This window comes from Eretmochelys imbricata, chromosome 1, assembly GCF_965152235.1.
Source record: "Eretmochelys imbricata isolate rEreImb1 chromosome 1, rEreImb1.hap1, whole genome shotgun sequence".
NCBI lineage: Eukaryota > Metazoa > Chordata > Testudines > Cheloniidae > Eretmochelys > Eretmochelys imbricata.
The window spans coordinates 290,249,650-290,274,118 of record NC_135572.1 but is presented as its reverse complement, the minus strand read 5'-3'; the positions used below and the strand labels follow the sequence as shown (position 1 = coordinate 290,274,118).

At 42.4% G+C, this 24,469-nt stretch overlaps 1 protein-coding gene across 3 annotated transcripts in view; it reads right to left on the bottom strand.

The window, feature by feature from the left end:
- NAP1L1 (nucleosome assembly protein 1 like 1) overlaps positions 1-24,469 on the bottom strand; it is a 50,140-nt gene that overhangs the window by 13,220 nt on the left and 12,451 nt on the right. For 2 of the 3 annotated variants that reach the window (XM_077832741.1, XM_077832733.1), the window contains exons 2-9: positions 17,696-17,732; positions 16,640-16,728; positions 14,297-14,399; positions 3,242-3,383; positions 2,697-2,777; positions 2,295-2,423; positions 1,669-1,740; positions 815-954 (exon numbers count right to left, since the gene is read on the bottom strand). In XM_077832741.1, the coding sequence (XP_077688867.1) occupies positions 815-954; positions 1,669-1,740; positions 2,295-2,423; positions 2,697-2,777; positions 3,242-3,383; positions 14,297-14,399; positions 16,640-16,728; positions 17,696-17,712 (773 nt within the window). In that variant the 5' untranslated portion in view covers positions 17,713-17,732. The remainder of the gene's footprint in view (positions 1-814; positions 955-1,668; positions 1,741-2,294; positions 2,424-2,696; positions 2,778-3,241; positions 3,384-14,296; positions 14,400-16,639; positions 16,729-17,695; positions 17,733-24,469) is intronic. The other variant, XM_077832736.1, reaches the window with a different exon arrangement.

Sequence of the window (24,469 nt, the reverse complement as noted above, 5' to 3'; positions counted from 1 at the left end):
GTACTTTGTAGACAGTTCCAATGATTACTATGTACACAACCTGCCAAGGACAGACAAGGGACGAACCCCACGCAAGTTCATTTACTTAGTTTCTTTCACTAAGACCCAAAAACTCAGGCAAACAACAAAAATTAAGTCAGTAAATGTTCATTCTTGAAGCACTGATTGCATGGATCTCCATATTTGATGAACATTGCAAGTGATCCTAAACCCAGAAGTTATACGTTTGAGGTGTCTCAATTTAACACTTATTATAGGACTGTCCTCCTGAACTGTGTATTTGCTCTAGAAGATCAATTCAAGGAATGATGCTATATAAAATTTAGAAAGAATAATGGTTCAATCCATTTGAGAGATAAGACTTTCAGAGTGTCAACATATTAACTCTATTCATGGGTATAGGGACCAGCTTTTTGCTATTTACACAATTGCAGAGATGTTTGAGGCTGTGATTGTACTAAAGAACTGTCTGGGGCTTCATGTACCGCTCATTTATGCCCCTATTGTTCCCCCCACAAAAGTCAACAAGGTTCTGACCATTGTTGCCTAGTACATGGTCTGAAATTTTAGAGCTGATTGGATGCAGCGTTCAAAAGTTATCCCATTTCATGCATAGCCAAACAGAAATCCCAGCAAGTTGAATGTAAGGCCATTGCTTGAAAGTAAGACTAATACTTAATCCTGCCTTGAATGCAGGGGACTGGACTGGATGACCTCTCGAGGTCCCTTCCAGTTCTATGATTTTATGATTGCAAGCTCAGCCAAATATTAAGAGGAGCCATGAAAAGGTGGTTAACTACATATTAACACTTACCCTGTACAACCCATAATTTCTGGTCCATCAAAGGAGAAGGGATCAGAATCATCTGGCTCTGATCTCATTCTGTATGACTTTGTCAACACTTCATTTGTGAAGAAGTCATTTGATTCAAAGTGAAATTCTAACGTGAAACTCTAAAAACAATTACCAAAAGACAGTGTTATTAGCAACTGAGCAACATTTCCTCATCTTTAATTTCAAAAATCATAATGATTAACTCCTAATATCCAAGAGTCAGATATCCCAAATCAGTGTACACCCCTTTTCCAGTAATAAAGTGGCTTACTTAATGTCAATTTTGCCCAATATACGAGACTGAAAATTCTAAAACAATTTCTATCCCCAAATTACAATAATTTAAAAAGTTTTCCTAATTTCATACTGGCATCTAGGATTATGATTTTCATCTTCTGCCTCATACCTTTTGAAGTGAGATAAACAGTGATTTGTGTGTTATAATGTAGAACTAAACCTCTGGACTACTACTACTACATAATTTCTTGCAAGCAACATAGGTAATCAGTTCAAGGACATAATTATCAGCAACTACATTTTTGAAATTGTGTCCAAATCTGAAAGAAACTCCTAGCTCCAAATACTGATTATAGCTAAATTTTGTATCTAATTGATTAAACTGTCATAATACAAGAGATGTGTGGTCATTTTATATATGACTGTATTAACAGTATGCTAGTGCCATTTCTCACGAAGAACAGACTAAAAATTCTTCAGAATCCAAAAGGCACCATCAAATATTTGACAGGCACAGACCACCACTATGTCCCCAGTGTCAATTTTAATCTTATCATGCAGAAATAAATACAGTTTGTCTATGATGTTAAGCTTACCATAGGCTGACCAGCTTCTGAGAACTTCACTTTAATATCTTTTAAGTGTTTCAGGATAGGTTCATCATGTTCCTTTAAATAAAAATGATTTTAAATCAATCCATAGCATTTTTCATACAAACAGCATTTGAGTTAAGCTAGTTACAAAATAAAAAAAGCATTGGGGTGAAAGGGGCACAGGTATATTTAATATTTGTTTTACAGTAGATAAGAACCTGCGATAGGCATTTGAAAATATTGTATACAATTATTTGACCAGCAGAGGGCAATAGTAAGTAATAAATAGGCACAGTAAATCATTTAAATTATATAAGCATCCTCAATCTTATTCAATCATGAAAGGCAGTTTCTCATCATTTGATATGCAATTCATCACTGAATATGTGAAAACTTGTGTAAGGAATGTAACTGGCAACTAAACAATAAGATGTGTCAGGCTGAACAGGCATGGGAGCATGATACATCATTCCATTGACAAAGCACTTTGAAATGGGATACAAGCCATTTGATCCTACCAGAAGAATACCAAAACACCCAAATCATATCACTATTTCCACAATTTCTAGGAGCAGACCAGTACAAATTTTAAGACTTATGATTACATTTAACTTTAGGTCACCACCTACCTGAACCATATCACTAAGCAAGTCCACGTTCTTAAATACTGTCAGCCAAAACTCAGGAATTCCTTTAGGGTCTTCTTTTTCTTCATCTTTTTTCTCCTCTTCAAGCTTGGCCTTCTCTTTCATTTCCTCCTTGATAAAATAAAAATGTTAAACTTTCTAAAATTTAATAAGAGTTATCACCAGTACCAGATACTCCGGTAAAGCACATGATTTTATGATAAAGTCAGTGCGCCCGTAACTAGAAGTCAAGCTTTGCAGCTACTTTACAGAGCCACAAAAAGCTATTATGGGAATTTCACTGCTGGCATTTTAAATTTTGCTACAGTATTGGGTCTTGCTTAGTGTGTTAAAGCTTGAAATATGCCATCAATTGTTCTCTTCAGATACAGTGGAGATACTCACTGAAATTTCTTCTTCAGCATCTGCTTTCCATTCACATTCTTCTTCTGTAGGTTCATAAATCGCATTGATGATTTCACTTCGCTGGAAAATAAAATCATGAAGTCTTTCAGATTTACTGTATAATTTTATAATAATGAATCTGAACTACGTAATGCCCATAATAAACCACTCCTCCCAGTAAATTGTATGTTTTTGCAATTAGTAAAGTTACTGTAATCCAAGCTCTCCCTTTGGGGAATGCATTCCATTTGTTTCTTGACCTCATCTGACACTCAACAGTAACATTACACTTTACTCCTATCCCCATCCAAAATAACCACCCAGGCCTTGAGACCCTTAATCACACTAGTTACTCTCATGGGTGGTCCTATTGGAATCAATTCACTCAAGAGACTGAGGGGTTCACATCTGGCCCCACATGGAACTGTAACACCATATAGCTACAGATATGCACCACTGATGTTTATTCCCATTGTAATCCTTTCTTTTGGGATTTTAGTTAACTAGAGCTTACAAATAAAGTCATATTAGCACAGAGTTGTTACCTTATCAAACAAAGGTTGATAGAGAGCAGCATACTTTCTTTCCAGCTCATGAACTTCCTCGTAGAACTTTGCTTCTATCTGTGCACACTTAACTTGAAGGTTCTTGAGAGCATTCACCCGTCTCTTAACTACCTTAGGCAAGCTGAAAGTTTCAGTTATACAGTATTATGATTACTATTAACAGAAGTGTTCCATAAAACACACTGACCCCCTTCTCAATCTTCTCAACCCCCTTCACTCCCTGCCCATCCCATAGCCACCTTCCATAGTACAGATTGGTTTTGTTTTATGCTATGTTACAATACTTTTCATACTTAAGCTTTGGACAGAAGAACAGCTGAACACATGACTCACTAAATCATGCTGATTCAGGGTTAATGCAACTCTTAAACTAACCTGAGGCTTCATTAAGGCTGAGGTTTCATTAAAGTATTCCAAAGAACTGAGACAAACATTAAGTTTAATTACATAAGGTTTTGCCTAAAGATTCAAAGCAATAATGCAGGGGTCGGCAACCAATGGCACGCCAGCTCATACCCCGGGCCGCTCTTATCCGCCTCCCCACCCCGGGAGCAGGATGAAGAAGCTTGGTTCTGCCGGCTGCTGCTGCAGGGCAGGCAAGCTCCCCCCTCCCCCTGCTGTGCTGCATGCCTGCCCCTCCTCCTCTCCCTCCCTGCCACCTATCGATCATCTGATGGCCCTTGCTGATGGCCCTTGCGAGGGAGGGGCAGAAGAGGTGGGGATGGGGTCTTGGGGAAGGGGGTGGAATCAGGGCATATCCCCTCCAGCCCCCTGCTATGAGCCGCTCTGGGCAGGGGGCTGAGAGCACCATCATGATCCCAGCCCACACCCCCAGCCCTCTGCCCTGACCCCTGCACTCCCCTCACATACACCCAGCCCTCTGCCCTGACCCCTGCACCCCCCCATGACCCCAGCCCTGACCCCAGCACCCCCACACACATACCCCCCATACCTTGTCCCCTGACTCTTGCACCCCTTCCACTGTGAGCACCAAATAGGAGCTCCTGCACCCTCCCCCCCCACATTCCTACCTGCACCCCTCGCACCAAATGGGAGCTGCCCAGGTAAGCACTCCACACCCAAACCTCCTGCCACAAAGTTGAGCCCCTCCCTCATTTAGCTCTTGGCCAGACCCTACACCCCAACCCCCAGCCTGCTCCTTCACCCCCAGCCCTGTGTTCAGTGCACTCCCACCCTCAGTTCAGTGCAGACAGAGAGGAAGAGAACGGGCTAGAACCAGGGAGAAGGTAGGTACCCACTCTATGTGGGCAGGGCCGGGATCCCAGACTGAGTGGGGCCGCCGGCGGATGGAACCCCAGACCAGCAGCGGGCTGAGTGGCAGTGGGCTGAGCCGCTCAGCCCCTTGCCGGTCTGGAGTACCGGCTGCCGGCCCCGCTCAACCTGCTGCCAGCCTAGGTGAACGGAACCCCAGGCTGGCAGCAGGCTGAGCGGGCCGGCGATGTAAGATCAGCATTTTAATTTAATTTTAAATGAAACTTCTTAAACATTTTGAAAACCTTGTTTACATACGACAATAGTTTAGTTATATAATATGTAGACTTATAGAGAAAGACCTAAAAAATGTTAACATGTATTATTGGCATGCGAAACCTCAAACTGAAGTGAATAAATGAAGACTCGGCACACCACTTCTGAAAGGTTGCCAACCCCTGCAATAATGTTAGGCCGCTCTCTAAATAGTAGAGTATTCACTGAATTTAAAGTAATTTATCAAATGATTGTCAGGATAGTGTTTTTTCCCCCCTGCAAAGATGGGCCAACGCATCAAGATGACAAGCTTTTTTTCTTATTTCACTGGAGAAAATCAAGTAACATCAGGATTTACATCTGTATATGAGCCAGTTGAGAGTCAAGAGGCTGGCGCAACATTTCAGAACATATTATATAATATTCCCATGAATTAAAAAGATTTTTCCTAGACAGACCAATGTATTAAGTAAACATGTTGGAAAAGTGTTGAAGTGACCCTGATTATAAAATATTCTAATCAGTTGCATCTCCTTAAGCTATTAGCTTTACTTGTAATCAACTGGATGCTCTCCTTACATCTGGGCTCCAATGATGATGCAACATTAAAAGATTAAGGCCCAGAGGCTCAGCTATAGCTGAGGTGGATAAAGTGCAGCTTGTGGGGGAGGTGGGTTGCAAAGCTGGCCTCCGAGTTTCTCCCATCCTGGACTGGCTGTGCACTGGCCCAGTCACCCAGCATTAGGCTACAGCAAGCTCTCTAAATTACACTGGCTAACCGCAATTGGCGGCCCAGGGGCTGGCCAGCAGAATGTACGGTAGGCCTAGCTTTGCCCTCTAAACCAACATAAGAGTGCAGGGTGTCAGAGCCTATATACCACAGGATCCTATTATGCTGCAGTGATCTTCCTGGGGCCACTTGGCTTCATGCCTATGAACCAATGGCAGTGGAGCACAAATTGGCCATGCCACAACCGAGGATCTGAACTCAAGTATTTTATGTAAACTTTATGACAAAATGTACATTACTTGAATCGGAGAATGATGGGGTATATTCTTAAGGAAGGTGCTCAATTTGTAAGAATTATACACAGTGATATTTACATGTCTAAGAGTACAAAATTAAATTTTGCCATTTACTCTGTATGGCTATCCAAACTGGGTTAAGGTCTGAGCTGATTAATCTGTGGGAAAGAGCAGTGGTTCTCACCAGCGGGGCCACAGAGCCCCATGGCTGAAACCCGCTGCCCTGAGGCCCAGCACTGAAGCTGGAAGCGGCGCAGTGCTAAAGGCAGTAGCCACCCCATCCCCTCAAAGTGGCGAGGGCCTGAAGGCGGCAAACCTCCCTCCACAAACTGGGAGCAGTGGCAGGCTAAAACCGGTATCCCCAGTGCCCACCCCCAAAGCTAGGAGCTGCATTAGGAGTCCCCCCTGCCTATACACAGCCCCATGTTATCCCCTCCCTGCACCCTGAGCGGTTTTCAAACTTTTTGAACTGAGTTTCCCCTTTGAGTTATATTTTTGCGTGCTCCCACAGCCCAGACAGGCTTCCTGAGTGAGTTAGAGGGTGGAGGTGGCACTCCGTCCCTGAACCCTGCTGTGTGGAGCTGGCTCAAGCCTTGGCAGCTCTTGCTCCCCCAAAATAGACGTAAAACTATGCCTATGCCCAAGGACCTACGCTGGCCCAGAACTTCCCACCCCCCCGCACTGCGCCTTGGCGTTTTTATAGCATGTTGAGCGGAGCCTCAGCAAGAAAAAGGCTGAGAACCCCCCGGGGGGGGGGGAAAGGAGTATTAATTACTCAACACAGGACAAACAAAAAGCAAAAAGTTAAAACCCTTCCATTGCCTTCCTATCACTGACAAAATATAGATTTCATGCTTGGATATTTAAAAAATATTTTATGAACTTTCACAAAGAGAAAATTTGGAAGACTGTCTATGCAAAAGGAGGGTGTACATAAAATTATTTTACAACAAGATTGAGTGTATTAGCATTTGCCTACTTTATTAAGGAGGTGGGCCACATTGATCAGAACAGACTATAGCAAGATTGCTTTTATTCTTCTTTTCACCTTCAGCTTTAAGAAGGGAGAGATAACTCAAGGCTCTGTTAAGCACTGGATGTGATTAAATTAAGTAATTTGACAACTTAAGTATCCAACACTGCTCTACTCATACTGTATTATTTACAGGTTCTTAGACTCTTGCAACGCTAGCTTACTTTTAAAATGCAAAATCGCCACCCTTCCTCACGATCATTCTTAGGGTTAACAGGAACGTACCAGCCATGACTAGTAAGATGTCAATTAACATCAAACAAGTGAGTTTTCCATAAGTCACCAATAATTTAGCATCAGCTTTTGCTAAAGTAGAGATCCGCAATATGTAATACCAAACAAACTTATTCATGAAAGTTCAGAAAAAGTTTTTAATCCACCCAATGTGACATTTACATTCAGTTATATTACTTTCATGCTCTCTAAAAGAAATGTTCCAAAATTTCAGGTCAAATTTATCATTTATCATGCAATTTTAACTTGAAGGAATGGTATGGTGAAAAATCAAAAGGTTAGTTGTATAAAGATGTTACTAGAAAAATATTAGAAAGACTTGTTGAGACAGCATATGATAAGCACTCATTTGAGGTCACTAGAGTAACATTTTGCAAGAGTCTAAGGACACTGGACAGGTCCTAGCAACTGTACATATAAGCATCAAGAAACAAATAGATACACATCTGTTTCTCTGTATCAGAGGCTGTCAGGCTAATATTGGACACCGAATGCAAATTCAAGCCAGAGTAATTTAATGCAGGTTAACCTATTTTATGGGAGCATCTGGGTTCCTTAGTATAAATCATATTGGATATAAAAACAAAATGCAGAACTGCTAGTGCAACTCATTTCAAACTTCAGTTGAGATTTATATATCCATTATCTTTACATGCCTTGTCTTTTCACACAGGAAGTGTCACCTATAAGCAGTTTTATAAAAGGTAGAATATTATGCAATAGCTCCAAAGAAAGACAACAGGTCCAAAAGAATCAAAGCTGAAGGAACAAACAGATACAAGATGATACCCAGTTAGCATTTGGTCCTCTGAATGCAAGCCAATTTAATGAATGTATGGGCAAATGACAAGCAGGGCGAGTCTCCTCAGGAGGTTTGTCTGACCTACAGAAAAACTTCAGATCAGCTTGTAGAGTCAAGCTTCATTAGAATTAGTATAAACATGGACAGAGGAGCAACTGACTGGTTGCAACCGAACTAGTACTACCTAGACTTGGCCAAATAGAATGCTTTTCCATCAGAAAATGCCAATTTGTCAAAATCCAAACATTCCACAGGAATGTATTGATTTCAACTGAATTCCAACAGAACTTCCAATGGAAGTTTGCTTGGTTTCCTGCCAGCTTGCTTAGCTCCTCAGCAGCCTAGACTTCCAGCAGGCTGCCTCTGAGTTGGGGCTCCCAGAAGCCCAGAGATGCCTATAGTCTCAAACATTCTGAAAAGGTTGAAACAAAATGTTTCCACTTTTTCAAAACAGAATTTTGAAATTCTTGTTCTTTGCAGAAAGTTTCAAAATTGTTCTTCCCAGTTTTGAATGGAGGGGATTTTTGAAGTTCCCCATGGACAAGGTATTCCCATTTCAGGCAAGGTCTTATAAAAAAGAATTTAGACGAATTTGTAGCCTGCTTACAAAAAATAACCATTTGGAGTGTCCACGGCACCCACCAGCCCTTTAGAGGAAATCAAATTTAAACATTTGAAAAAGACTTTGCAAGCCTCACCTGCTTATCCTCATTCCTGATAGATTATACTGAGCATACATGGACAGAGGAGTTAACAGGATGTTAGCCTTAAGTTCACCACCAGCTGGACACCACAAGGGGATAAACAGCAGTCGTTTAAACAAGACCCACCAACCAGTGGCAACTTGAGACTCACCTTGGGCAGACATCTGGAAAAGTTTGGGAGGAATACTGCTAAAATCTGTCAGTCAGGATTTTGGAGGGTTACATTTTTGGGGTGGGAGAGGGAGAATAATCAAAGTATTTCTGGAAAAATTTTTTAGACCTGAATGCTTGAAGGAGGGGACATTTTAGGGGACAGAGTTAGGGGTTGCACTGGATAATAGGGATGGGTGGTGCAAGGGAGGTGAGAAGGCTTGGGGGGACTAAGACACTGGGAAGAGGACATGGGGGTAAGTGGCAGGGGCACCTGTCAGCACCACATTCTCCCCTTCTGTATGTCAGGATTGGGGGTCAGATCCTCTCCCTGCCCCCTCCCCCCCATATGTGAGCTAGGATCTAGGGGTCAGTTCCCCCCAGTAGCGTCTAAGCCCCACACTCTGCCTCCATGTGTGTCAGAATCTGGGAGGCTGCTCATCTATGGCGCTCTAACCCCCTCCAACATCCCATGTGAGCCAGTTTCTGGGAGGGCTTGCTTTTCTGGGGTCTGAACCCCTTCCTCTACTCCTGTGAGAACCAGTATCTGTAGGGGTCTGCCCCCTTGCCTCCCATGTAAACCAGGTTTCAGGGCTTGCCCTTTATGGGGAAGTCTGAACCCTTCTCCGTTACACCCCTGTGAGCAAGAATCTGGAAAAACCCTGCTCCTCTGGGTGAAGAGCTTAGAACAGGCATGCTCGGAGCATGCAAAGAACATACTGCTGAGACTGGAGTGAAGAGCTGAGAACTGGTCTGTTTGACACACATCAGAAACTCTCCTGCACCGGGGAGAGTGGAGGAAAGGAACACCTAATGACATGACTGGAGCAGTGGCTCAGGCTATGTCTACACTATGTCTCACAGCAGCACAGCTATACCGCTGCAGCTCCACTGCTGTAAGGTCTCCTGTGTAGGTGCTCTATGCTGGTGGGAGAGAGCTCTCCCACCAGCATAATTAAACCATACCCAACGATCAGCAGTAGCTATGTTGGCAGAAGACGCTCTGCCCCCGACATAGCACTGTCCACACTCGCACTTTTGTCAGTGAACTTTATGTTGGTCAGGGGTGTGTTTTTTTCACACCCCGATCAACAAGTTTTGCCAACAAAAACGCTAGTGTAGACAAAGCCTCAGAGTTATTGTTTCAATCTGTACTCCTCTCCACTGTGTATTCTTTCATCTGAGAACATCTCATTGCAATGAATCACTTAACATGTCGCGGAGCCTGTAACTTTGAAGTCTGAGATCCACCCAGGGCAGAAGTGTAAGATTTAACTGTAAACATTTTGGAGGGGGAGAGGGGAAAAGAGGAAGGAAGAAGGAGGAGAGGATTTGCCTTTTCCCCCTCCTCTTTTTAAAATTTATTGTGGAGAAATGCAATCTGAGTACAGCACAATATTCAGAAGGTACTAAAACTATTTTTGAGAATGAGATAAATTAGACAAGTAAATGATCATTGGAAGGGATGGGGTGATTAGTGTGGTAATAGGGGGTTGGGTCTGCAGCAAGGGATTACGGGGAAGGGGCTAAGTAGGAATGGAAGATAGGAGGCTGGAGAATATGAAGGGTAGCAAAGAGTTGGGGGTTCAGAGTTGGAGGGGCCTGTCAGCACTGAACTCTCCCTTGTGTGTGCATGCTGGGATCTAGGAAGCCTTAACATCTCTGCAAGGACCCGAGATCCTCTGCCCACTATGTATTCCAGGATATGGGAGATCCTGCTCCTCTTGCAGTGTCTGAGCCCCTCTCCCTGCCCTTCCTTGTGAGATGGGATTTGGGGGGGGCGGGGGGAGGGGCAAAGAGAAGAGAAGAGGGGGAAATGAAGGCAATGCAAATTTAAATATCTGAAATCCATAAAATAACTAGTTAAGGCTCATGCTCAAATAAATTGGTTAGTCTCTAAGGTGCCACAAGTACTCCTTTTCTTTTTGCGAATACAGACTAACACGGCTGTTACTCTGAAACCTGTAGTTAAGGTATGTATCAGCCCTGTGTGAGGTGGGAGGAGTAGGGGACAGTTCGCCAGAGTGTTTGGGAGAAGGGCAGACCGAGCAGACCTGGGACATGCCTGGGGAAGTCTGACAGAAGCAGGGAGAGGAGTGCCAAAGGAGGTGGGTAGTGGGAGTGAGGGGCCAAGTTCAGTAAGCCGCTCAGGCTACCTAATAACCACGGCAGCATATGGCCCTCCAGTAAGCTTTTGCCGTGATGTATACACAGTGGCATAGGTCTGGAGACAGCAAGGAGTAACTTCTTACAAGTTAATGGCTTCTACAGTGCCAGCTAATAGCATAATGGGATGGGAAGGAGAGGGGGAGCTGGAAACAAGGAGGGTGTAAAGAAGAATACAGACACACCGATCTTTTCAACGCTTTGATGTCTGGTCTACACTAATTCATACCCTATAGCAACATAGTTATACCATCGAAAGCCACTGCATAGACAGCACTGTTATCGGGAGCTCCCACTGACATAATCCACCTCCGAGAGGTGGTAGCTAACTACATAGAGCACATGCGCTCTCTCTCTCTCTCTCTCTCTGTCATCAGCTTATACTCCTGGGGGAATTCTATGTCACTGCACGTGCACAGAATTCATGGCCCCTGCAGACTGCTTCCCTGCAGAAAAATGACAGAGAAGCAAAGGGAAGCTGCAAAAGAAGTCACGCACCACTCGCTAGCAGCGCCCGTACATTGTTTCAGGCACCTGAAGCAGCCGGCAGAGAGGTAAATCATGGTGGAGCTGGGGACACCCTAGCCAGTGGCTCCAACCCTGAGCTGGGATTAGCTGAGAGTCCCATCAGGGCTGGAGGCCGGAGAGGACAGGACATACCCTTCCCCTCCAAGGAGTGGCTGGGGCTATGTCAGACCTCCCACAGCTGCAGGAAGCTCAGTATCCTCCCCATCTTCCTAGCCTCATCAGTCCTCAGCTGTAGTGGGAGGGGTCACTGTAAGGGGAGCTGCTCCCCCATCCACCCAACACCTGTGAATCCATACCTCCTATACCCAGAGACCCCTGCCAAGCCTCACCCAGTACATCCAGAACCCCACCCCACTGAACATCAACCCCTGCTTCTTGACCCCCACCCCTGCACCCAGAGGCCACCCCCCCCACTGAGCTCCACGCATTCAAACCCCCATCTTGATGCCCCCCGCACCACTGAGCCCCCACATCCAGACCCCCATGCCACTGACCCCCAACTACCTGCACCCAGACCTTCCCCCATGAAGCCCCACTCCCCCAGCACCCAGACCCCCCTGCTGAGACCCCCACACCCAGACCCCTCTGCTGAGCCCCAACCACCTTCACCTGGACCTCCCCAACAAGCCTCTGTACATCCAGATCTGCCCCACACTGAGCTGCCTGTACCCAGATTGTCCCACACAGAATCCTCTCAGCCCATATCTGAATCCCCCCCACACTGAGCCCCTCCACCCTTGGATCCTGCCTGGTTGAGCCTGCCTGCCCCACACCTCGTGCACCTGGCGCAGATGGACAGGGTCCCAGGGTGTTTCTGGGGCAGGCCCAGGCCTTGTGCTGTGTCAGGGTCAGGTGCAGCCTCACTACTGAGTCTGTGTCCTAGGGATGCGAGGTGTGGGGGCTGCAGGGTGATCTCCCCCCTTTCTGCAGCCAGTGGCCTGTGCTCCCCTCTGCCATGCTGGAGCTCCTGCATTTATTTATTGACAAATAAAACTTGCAGAATTTTAAAATATTGTGTCAGAATTTAATTTTTTAGCACAGAATGCCCTCACGAGTACTTGGAGCATTTTAATTAAAGTGCTACATCAACTGTATGCTGATGCAGCATTATAATTGTAGATTTGCCCTAAATTACTGTAACAACCAAGTAATAAGACTGTCAAGGTTTTGGGACATAGACCATGGATGAGATTTCTCACACTAGCCCTGTCCGCAACTACGCATTGCAAACATTTCAATGCACAACTATTATCCCCACAAAATATCTTGGAGCGGGGAGGAACACTGAGGAAATCACATCATAACCATTTGGCCTAGTGAAAATATTGACTGGGTCTAGTCCTAGCTTTGTCACTGGCCTACTCGGTGACTGTGGGCAAGTCATTTCACCTCTGTGTCTCAGTTTCCCATCTGTAAAAAATGGAGATACTGATGTAAGTTCTTTGAGATCTACTGATGAAAAGCACTATATAAAGCTAGGCCTTTGATTATTACATAGCTACAGTACCTTATCAACTGCAAACCTAGGTAAAACTACAACTACCCAAAGGGCCACTAACAAACATTTTTTGGTTTAAAAAAAAAACTAGGATATTAAGTGGCAAAAAAAAAAAAAAAAAAAATCATGAACCCAGAGTTAAGGTTGCCTAGTGGTAGCTCAGGCCCTTCTAGAAGAAGTTCAGAAAAACTCAACTTCTGAAAAACAAGAAATACAGAGTTAAGGTAAACAATGCAACTTTAACTCTGCCCATATCAGAAACACTCCTGCACTGGGTACGGGGTGGGTGGGAGGGAAGGGACCACCTACTGACATGACTGGAACAATGCCCCATAATGCCCATAACACACACACACCTGCACTCTGCCTTGTCACTGTAATGAATAGATGTTACTTGCCCTACACTCAAACTCAGACTACTCCCCAGACAGAATAACATGCTTTAACAACCACTTCATATCCTTCCACAACCCATTGACACCTGCACATACCACCCAAACCCCATCGTTATATCCACCAGCTCCTCTCATATCCCATCTGATGGCAACACCCATGGCAAGAAGACCCTAGAGCTCTGCTACTGACACAACCAACCAAATTCTGTATTAAAGTGATGCAGAGTACAACCTCAAGGTACATGTGTATCTTTCCTTTGACAATATACATGGGGGAGCGGGGGATGGACACAGATCCAGTTCTCCTCATATCACAACTTATTCTTCCACCCTTCAATACAGCTATACTTAACAGTGAATTTAGCTGTAGTCCATGCAGATAATTCCCAGGGGACTATTGTCAGCTCCAGGTGGCAGAGTTAAGGCTGTGCAAGCATTTACCTTAACTCTTATTTCCTGGCTTTCTGAAATTTATTTTGCTGAACTTGACATTCTGGAAGTGCATGAGCTATCAGCTGGGCAACCTTAACTCTGCATTAATGAAGTTTTATGCCATTTAATCATTCTAAAAGTTTTTTCTGATCATATTGTAACAAAGATATCAGGAAACAACTCAGCAACCATATTACAGGAACAGATCCATGCTTTTCAAAAAAAATAGCTCTAATTATTTCAGTAATAAATGCTACAAGACTGCAAGCAACCTCAAACAATTAAACTTAAGTTAAGCTTAAATGTACCTCTGCAAGTCACTTTAAACAGGTCAGCTCTACTTTAAGCTCTTTACCAAACTTCCCACCTTCCCTTCCTCAAATTAAAAATACATAAAAGAACTCAGTTCCTGCTCTCCTCTAAAGGTCAGGTTCTCAGACATATTTGGCCCCGGCAGGTAATTTAGGACGTATTAATTATTTGTCTCAAAGCGAAGAGACTTGAGTGTTGTGAACACTTCCACAGAGAACAAGATTATAAAAACAGACACTTAACTACTGAATGAGAACAAGTTGTACCTTTCTATATATCCTGTAGATGTTCCTACCAGACCATCAAGTCTTTCCTGAAGGGCTGCAAGAATCTGAGGATTTTGCATCATCTGCACAGTCAGCTGCCGAGCTAAGTAAAACCAAGAAGAGGAGAGGTTTTGCAAATGCATTATGCTAAATCTTGTAGCCAACCTGGAAATAAACTTATTTTAGTATCTTATTAAAAATGTTAGTGAAGATCCATCTTATGCTGATCATTTTGAAAGACAGCTGAGCATTTGGAAAATCTAAAAGTTGACCATTTTAAAAAAAGGAAGACAAAGCTCTGAGATTCTTATTTTATGAAAAGTTGACCCAGTCATTAGAAGCTCTTGCTGAAAACACAGGTTTACAAGGGGTCACCAAAAATGTTTGTCTTTAAAAAAGCATTTTTTGACTAACATTTCAAATGAAATGATAAAAAGAAATGCAAGATACTGAGATTTGTACTTTTTGCTTTGGGCAGAGGCAGGGACTGTGCAGTAAGTCAATATTCTTCCAAAAAAACAGTTTCTGTACAACTATCAAAATTCTAATTGGATTCAGTTAACTGCCCTACAAGTCTCTAATTTAGACAAGATTTCACTGAAAAATACTAGTGAAAATAAGGCATAAGTGACTTAGTAAGCAGAAAAATTTAATGTGCAGTTGGAACAAGCGGTCATACCAGACCAGACCAGCGATTCATCTAATCGCATATTTTATAGCTTAAAAAATAAAATAAAAGTAACTTCGCCAGTGGAGACCCTTCTTCCTAACCTCCGTCATACCTTGAATCAGGGAAGTTTATATCCTATACAATTTGTCTTGTCAAATGTAATTGTAAGTGTTCTCATTATCCATATTAATATTCATCTTTTAACTCTTCCCAAGCTCTTGGCCTCAATGTCCTGTGGCAATGAATTCCACATATTTATTATTCCAAAACGCGCAAGATTTCCCTTTTACCTACCTACACCCCTCCTATTTTTGTGCTCTAAATTAAACAAAGTCTCAATCTTTTTAATCTCCCCCAGAAGTGAACACAATACTTCAGATGAGGTCGTACTATCTTTGCATGAAATTGCAAATTATTTTCTGTCCAATACTTAATGGATTCTAAAATTGTTCACTGTTTTGACTGCATTTATATATTGAGCAGAGATTTTCAGAGCGCTATGCACAACAGCAGTTCAGTCCCTTTCTTGAGTGATTGCAATTTAGATGCCAGTAACATGCAGAAGTAGTTCAAGTTACTTCTCCAAAGGGGATTACCCTGCATTTGTCAACAATGACTGGTTTGCCATTGAACTGTTCATTCAGACGACTTTCTTAGATTTTACCATGTTGAAAAGTGACCATTTATTCCTACTCTTAAAAGTTTTTAATCCCTGAGAGAACTTCCAACTCTCATCCAAGACTACTTGGTTTCCTTAATAGTATTCAGTGAAAAACTTTCCAACAGGCTCTTGAAATTCCAAATAAATTATATCAAACAGGTCTCTTTTACACTCACTATTTTGTTTACATGGAAAGTCCAATAGGATTAGAAAAGCATAATTTTATTCTATTGTAGTTCTGCTGGCCAGTCCTTAGGATATATTCATCTGGGTATTTTAGAACTTCAATTATTTCAGCCAAGTTTGCCTAGTACTGAACTTCCCTGCAACATATGCTACCCCAGTCTTCAGCTATAATAGCTGATTTTTACTTTGAATTGTGTATCATGCAAATGTACTACTAACTAGATCATAGAATATCAGAGTTGGAAGGGATCTCAGGAGGTCACCTAGTCCAACCCCCTGCTCAAAGCAGGACCAGTCCCCAATGTTTGCCCCAGATCCCTAAATGGCCCCCTCAAGGATTGAACTCACAACCCTGGGTTTAGCAGGCCAATGCTCAAACTACTGAGCTATCCCTCCCTCCCAATATAGATATAAATGGGTAATGCTGGGTTTCTAATTTTTTTTTTTTTGGACCAATTTTAGGTATTTGTGGGTTTCTAATAATAGTGACTGAATCGTTTTGAAGCTGAATGGTTGTCTATGAAATTAAGCTAAGTGAGCAGTAAAGCTCATTTGAAAGTACTGACAGAAGCACTGACTGGTCAATGACTGGTTCACAGGGGTAACGTTTCGTGAACTGCTGCTGTTCATGATTAAAAAAGAATAAGCAGACAAGCATGAAGTGAACGATCATTAAAAATCCCTTTGAATGAGCAATACTCTTCGGGTTTCAGAATTTAAAAAGCATTAAAAAAAAATCATGTTTTATCATCATTTGCATGCAGTTTAAATTGAGACGTGAAATCCCTTTAACATTTCTTTCGATTTAAATACGTTACAGTGTTACCTTTACTGTTCGCATCCTCGCCAGTTTCTTCTTCTTCCACCTCTTCAACATCTTCCATATCCTGTTGGTCAAGTTCAGCCTGTTCTTTGCTAGTAGAAACATTCAATTCAAGAGTTGAGGGTTTGTTTTGTTTTTTTCTTTTAAGCTAAAGGACTTATTTACCAATACAACTTGTCCTGAAAAAGCTGCAGTTACAGATATTGTATTAGTTCCCAGTGTGACAACTAAACTGATGTATTCTGTTTTGTGGTTAGGTATTTGATTTTTTTTTTTAAACTTTTGTAACTTCTTTCCACTGGTAAATTTGACCAAAATAGTAAAATTCAAATTAGAAACTTTCCACAACAACAATTTCACTTTTACTATCCTAATGAACAAATAATAAATTTAGTGGTTTGCATATAAGACTAGGAATCAAGAATCAGAGTTCTAATCCTATCCTGGGGAGAAATGCCCTCTGAACTTAGTCAAATCATTTAAACCTCTACCTCTGTCCCAGCATTTCTCCCTCTGTAAAACGAGACTAACGCCACAGCACTATTAAATCACAGAAACTGTTTTGTACCCAATGACATAAGTTTCACCCGTATCCTGTTTAAAGTAAGATTTTGCAACACTTTAAATCTACAATATCACTTTTGTAGTATGTTTAATAACTGACAATATGTTTGGAGGAAGCAGACTGACAGAGCCCTACATTTTGGCTTAGAACCACTGACAAAAAGAGACAGGGAAAAGAAATGTAATGTTTAACATGACAGTGGAACAGGTGATGCTGCTAGTTTTAGTAATTTAGTACATTAGTTGAATTTTATTTTGTAGTTAACTAGAACATTGTTAGTTTACATTTTGCTTAATAGCTACTGCAGTTAAAATCCTAAGTGAGCACATAATAAAACGATCATGAATCCGTTTGCATATTTGCTCATTTTACACCAATCTAATATATACACCTTAAAGAGAAAAAGTTACTTAGAGATCACAGCAAGTACAGGATTAATCAATACATGGTGAGACAGTTTTAGTCAAAGTCAATGTCCAAAAGAGTATACTTACTTGTCAATGTCTGCCATGTTCTCAGACCTCAGACAGCCTTAAAAAACCCCAAAAACATTAGTGTTAGATTTTATGTACAGAGACTATGTACACCAAATACATATATTAAAAATGAAGTTTAGGAACTGCATAAGACATACTATCATAGTTTTCAAAGCTTATCAGTAGTTTAGAAAATAGTTACTATGCTGAGGTCACAGAAGTACCCATTTGTTAGGAGTGCACATTGCACGGATTCACAATAGACTGGCAAGGACTTCAAGTTACCAACTCCAGCTCCCTGTGCTATGACAGGCCTTGTCTACACTAAGGCCTTTTCTACACTACGAAATTAGGTCGATTTTATAGAAATTGATTTTTAGAAACCGATTTTATACAGTTGATTGCATATGTCCACACTAAGCGCATTAAGTCGGTGGAGTGCGTCCTCACTACTGTGGCTAGCATCAATTTACAGAGCGGTGCACTGTGGGTAGCTATCCCTCAGTTCCCGCAGTCTTTGCTGCCCATTGGAATTATGGGTTAAGCTCCCAATGCCTGATAGGGCAAAAAACATTGTCGCAGGTGGTTTTGGGTACATGTCGAATCCCTCCCTCCCTCCTTCCGTGAAAGCAAAGGCAGACAATTGTTTCATGCCTTTTTTCCTGGGTTACCGGTGCAGACACCATACGACACACAGCAAGCATGGAGCCCACTCAGCTCACCGTCACCGTACGTCTCCTGGGTCCCGCTGGCAGATGCGGTACTGCATTGCTACACAGCAGCAGCTCCTTGCCTTCATGGCAGATGGTGCAGTAGGACTGATAGCCATCGTACATCTCCTGGGTGCTCCTGGCAGACCTCGGTGAGGTCAACCAGGGGCCCCTGGACAAACATGGCTATCCTCCTCTTAGAGCACTGAATGGGAGTCAGAAACTCCAGGTCATTCTCTTCTTTAAGTTTTGTCTCATGGAGATTCAATGCTGCTTGGAATATCATGCAAGCTGGAGGCTTCTGCCTCAGGCTGCTCTCCTAGCCGGCAGCACTGCGCGGTTGCACCTACCCCAGCCTACCCCTTGCTCACATTGCTCATGAAGCCTAGGCAGTAGTAAGGAGCAGTCCAACTATAGGCTGAGCAAGTGCAGAATGGTGGTAGAATGTGCCTTTGGACATTTAAAAGCTCGCTAGCACTGTTCGCTGACTAGATCAGACCTCAGCACAACCAACATTCCCACTGTTATTGCTACTTGCTGTGTGCTCCATAATATCTGAGAGTAAGGGGGAGACATTTATGGCAGGGTGGGAAGTTGAGGCAAATCGCCTGGCGTCTGATTTTGAGCAGCCAGACACCAGGACGATTAGAAGAGCACAGCTAGGCACGCTGCGCATCAGAGAGGCTTTGAAAACTAGTTTCATGACTGGCCAGGCTACAGTGTGACAGTTGTGTGTGTTTCTCCTTGCTGCAAACTTGCCCCCTTTGTTTATTTTAATTTCCCGTAAACCAACCGCCATCCCCCTTCGAAATAAAGTAACTACTGTCTTGAAACCAGGCATTTTTATTTTTTTTTAAATTAATAGAGATAACGGACAAGGTAGCCCGGGTGGGGTGGGGGAGGAGGGAAGGACAAGGCCACATTGCTTATTGTAGCCACACTAAAAATCAAAGCTGTTTGAATGACAGCCTTCTGTTGCCTGGGCCCTCCTCTGGAATGGAGTGGCGTGGCTGGGTGCCTGGAGCCTTTCCCCCTCCCCCGGCGTTCTTGGGCATCTGGGTGAGGTGGATTTGGAACATGGGGTGGAGGGTAGGCGTACAGGGGATGCAGCGGGGGTCTGTGCTCGTTAGCTTTCCCGCAGCTCCAACAGACACTTCGTGTCAGTTTCCTCCCCCATTAGCCTCAGCATCGCGTCCTGCCTCCGCTCTTCGCACTCACTAATTCTTTCCTGGTCTCTGCCACTGAATGCCTCCATGCATTAAGCTGTACCCTATTAGTGCGGGAGGACTGTATCAGCTCGGAAAACATGTAACTGCGAGTACATTTTTTCCCGCCTTCTAATCTGCGATAACATCAGGGACAGAGATGATAGGGGGAGTGTAGAAACATTCTATGCTCTATGATTCTTGGGGTATGGTCATCTGTGCTGCTGAGTTCGCCACACTGAACAAACAGGAAATGAAATTCAAAAATTTGTGGGGCTTTTCCTGTCTACCTGGCTAGTGGATCGGAGTTCAAAGTGCTGTCCAAGGCAGTCACAATGGAGCACTCTGGGATAGCTCCTGGAGGCCAATCCTGTCGATTTGCACCCGCACTACCCCAAATTCGACCCAGCAAAGTCTATTTTAGCACTACCCCCCTCGTCGGGGAGGGGTACAGAAGTCAATTTTAAGAGCTCTTTAGGTCAATGGAACAGGGTTGGTTGAGTGGACCCAGTCATTTTTAAATTGACCTAACACAGCTAAATTCGACCTAACCCAAAGTGTAGACCAGGCCTAAGCCAAGATCACCCTTGACAGGTGTTTGTCCAACCTGTTCTTAACCTCCAGTGATGGGGATTTCCCTGCCTCCCTTGGAAGACTATTTTAGTCTTTCATTACCTTTTAGACAGTTTTTCCTAATATTAACCTAAATCTTCCTTGCTGCAGATTAAACCCATTGCTACTTTACATACTTTTAGTGGATATGGAGAATAACTGATCACCGTCCTCTTTATAACAGCTCTACATATTTGAATACTACAATCAGGTCTCCCTTAAGTCTTGTTTTTTCAAAATTAGCCATGTCCCTTTTTAAAAAAAAAAAAAAAAAAAAAAAGCAGCTTTTCCATGTGTCGGGTTGTCTCAACTTTTCATAATTTTTGTTGCTCTCATCTGGACTCTCTCCAGTTTGTCCATATCTCTCCTAATGTGTGGCACCCATAACTGGACACAGTAATCCAAGCTAAGGCCTCACCAGTGCTAAGAACAGGACAGTTACCTCCCATGTCTTACCTACGACACTTCTGTTAATATACCTTAGAATGACTGTCTTTTTTGCAGCTGTATCAATTGTTGACAAACTCCATTTGTGACCCACTATGACCCCCGATCCTTTTCAGCAGTACTACCACCTAGCCAGTTATTCCGCATTTTATAGTTGTGCATTGGATTTTTAAATTTTCAAGCGATCACTCTGCACTTGCCTTTACTGAATTTCATCTTGCTAAATTCAGACCAATGCAGCAATTTGTCAAGGTCATTTTGAATTCTAATACTCTCCTCCAAAGTGCTTGCTGTAACCCCTCCCAACGTAGTGTTCTCGGCAAATTTTATATGCATACTTGTCACTTCAAGTCGTCAATATTTTCATTAAATTCCACCAGACTCTGCAGGACCCCCCTAGATACAACCTCCCAGTTCAACAGTAAACCATTAATAACTACTCTGAGTACGATCTTTCAACCAGTTGTGCACCCACCTTATACTAATTTAATCTAGACCACATTTCCCTAGCTTGCTTTTGAAAATGTCACGTGGGACTGTCAAATGCCTCACTTTACCCAAAAACAAAAAACAAAACAAAAAAACCACACCCAAGACATCACATTAGGCCAGTAACCATGTCAAATAAGGAAATTGGGTTGGTATGGTTTGTTCTTGACAACTTCCATGCTGGCTATTCCTTATAACCCTATTATTCTCCAGGCACTTACAAATTGATTAATATTTGTTACAGGTTATCTAAGTTAAATTGACTGGTCTATAACTCCCCAGGTCCTCTTTATTCACCTTTATAAAAGACAGATACTATGTTTTTCCTTCTCCAGTCTTCCAGGACCTCAACCATCCTGCAGAAGTTCTCAAAGATAATTGCTAACAGTTCTGAGACTGCTTCAGCTAGGTCCTTGAGCATTCTAGGGTGAATTATATCAGACCCTGCCAACTTGAACACATCTAACTCATCTAAATATTCTTCAACCTGTTCTCTCCCTATTTTGGTTTGCATTCCTTCCCCCTGGCGGTTAACTACCTCATCAGCATTAACCTTTTTAGTGTAGACTAAAGCAAATTAAGCATAACACCTCAGCTTTCTTGATGTCATCAGTTATTAGATCTCCTTTCCCACTAAGTAGGAGACCTTCACTTTTCTTCATCTTTCTCTTGCTAATGTAAAGAATCTCTTATTGCCTTCTATGTCCCTTGCTAGGTGTAATTAACCTTCTGCCTGGGCCTTTCTAATTTTGTCCCTACATGCTTGGGTTATTCTTTTATACGTCTTGTAAGAATGTTTTTGTATATGAAAGATTATAAATGGTCTTGTGCTTTAGAATAAGTTATACTTTATGCCTTTACACTTGGTTAACCATGTATTCGATATGGAGTCTAAAATTCAAAATGGCGTGCCTGCCAAACAGCTCGACTCCATCTTTGTTTAACTTCTTGAAGTTTTCGCGCCCTTTCGGAACTCTGGCAGGAAAGGCAGCCAACAGTCAGCACAGAACTGGTTCAAACAGGTTCCAGCAGGGAAACTGCCAGTTTTACCTCAGAACTTTGGCACACTTGTGCCTATATAAACTCTGAGCGCCCGCTGCCTAGTTGCTGTCCATCCTAGCAGCAGCCACGGTACCGTTGTACTTGCATGGCTACGTAGACCAGAAGATCAAAAGACCAGCATCTGAAGACATCAGCATTAAGAACTGTGACTGTGCTTACCAATCTCTGAACTCCACATCATTTTCAGAGAAAGGTACAGAGGTCCTGTTGATCATTCACCCTTGGGTGATGGCAGAACCAGGCCTCTCTTAAGAAGCAGTCAAGACCCAAGGTCCATCAGTTGCCTGTGACAATAGTGTCGTACCATCTACTGCCTATCAACACCTAGAAATGGTGCAGTATCTGGAGTATTTTTGTTTTAGGTTTATTTGTTTATTGCCAAGGTGTCTGTTTGGTTGGACCTGGATTTTAAATCCAAATGGTCAAATCACATCTCACTGTTTCTGTTTTAAATAAAAGCTATCATCTGTTTACTTTATTCTTCTCTCTTCTTTATTCATTTGCATCACGGGATAGGGAGGTACACTATCTTTCCCTTCTAACCCCCAGATGATAGATACTGGATAAGGTCCAAAATACTGCTAACTGGCTGCAAGGTATAGCTGGCCTACACTATCCTCACCAACATAGTTAACATTGCATTAGTCACTAAACTATGTTTCCACTCTTTGTATGATTCCTTTTTAATTTTCAGCAGGATGGATAAAAATCAAGGAATTTTTTTTTTTTAAATTAATCTGTTTTTGATTTAAATCAGATTTTTTGGTAGTTTTTTTTAATCAAAAAGCATTTTATCTATTGTTTTAATTAAGATACATCTTTGAGCTATAATGTCTGATCATGGAATAGGGATGATAAATTCTAATTCTATAGTATGAAACAATATATTCATGTAATGTTTAAGAGAAGTTTTGTAAATGAGTTCCAATAGTTCATGGATTAGGGACCCAATTTTATGGGGTTCCAGGGGCTTTGGTATAGATTTAGGTTAATCTTTTTATCTACCCAATGGGACTCAGTGCTCAGTCTAGAAGATACCATTAGAGATGCTTAGTTTTGCAATTCTCCAACTGTGGATTTGCGTCTCCAGAGATAACAGCAAAAATGTTTTTAAATAAACATACAGAGAGGTGAGAAACAACAGACCTCAACCCTACTGTCCCTCTGCAAATTTGTGTAGAGAGTCAATCCCTGACCTCTCTCTAAAAGTGCAAAGTTTCAAAAAGTTCAATGAATAGAAGATTGTTGGGGGTGGAAATAGATCTGGACAAGGAGAAAAAGTCTGGAGATAAATCTGAGAAGGGAGGGACAGGCAGTAGAAACAAAAGTGAAACTGTTTGAGCAGCATATTCCAGAAGTCTTAAGGTCTTTCTGAATGTAGCGTAGCCTTCATTGGATTTGAGATCTACCATACCATTTTATCACTAGAAGGGAAAACCTATAATGGCAGCAGGCCTTAAAAGAGACCCAGTCGGGGAATATTTTAATGAAGTTCCTCTACCTGTGGGTAAGATAGGCATGCATGCAAAATACGAACAGCGTAACAAAGAAATGCAAGGCATAGTTGCTTGAATGAAACATCATGAGAAGTGTTCCTTCTATGGCGGAAGCTGCGTTGAAGATGATGAAAGGAACATGTCTGAACATGCAGGTTGGTAAATGTTTTTATTTCATACTTCTTTCTTAAGGACTGCCTGTCTTTCTTCTGGACTATTTTTGAATTCTCATATTTGAGCAAAAAATATAGTTGTTACTCTATGGTACTATCATTTTAGATGCAGTTGTGATTAAAAAAAATAAATAGCTGAAATAGGCCAATTATCCTTTTACAATTTCACCTTTAAAGTAATACTGAGTGTCAGTGAATGCAACGAGTAATACGAGTAATACTAAATGAGCAGTATGGTAATAATAATTAAATAACTGCATTGACTTATTTTGTGTAGGAGAATCCATCCTCAACGTACAGGATTCTGAATACCATCCACCTGTTCGGTAGGCAGAGAATGGGGGGGGCGGCCCACTCATGGTGGGCTCCACGAGCTGCCCTTTTAACTGTAAATGAGACACATGTGGCTTGCAATCCATGGTTTGGCCACCCCCATTCTATTCCCTACAGCAAGGTCAAAGATTTTAGTTTAAAAACAACAAAAACTTTTGTTACGATGATGAAATGGGCCGCCATGACTGTTCCAGTAAGACAAGGACAATATGGTCACTTTTAGGACACGCATAAGAATCTAGTCAACTTGAGTTTACACTAATTT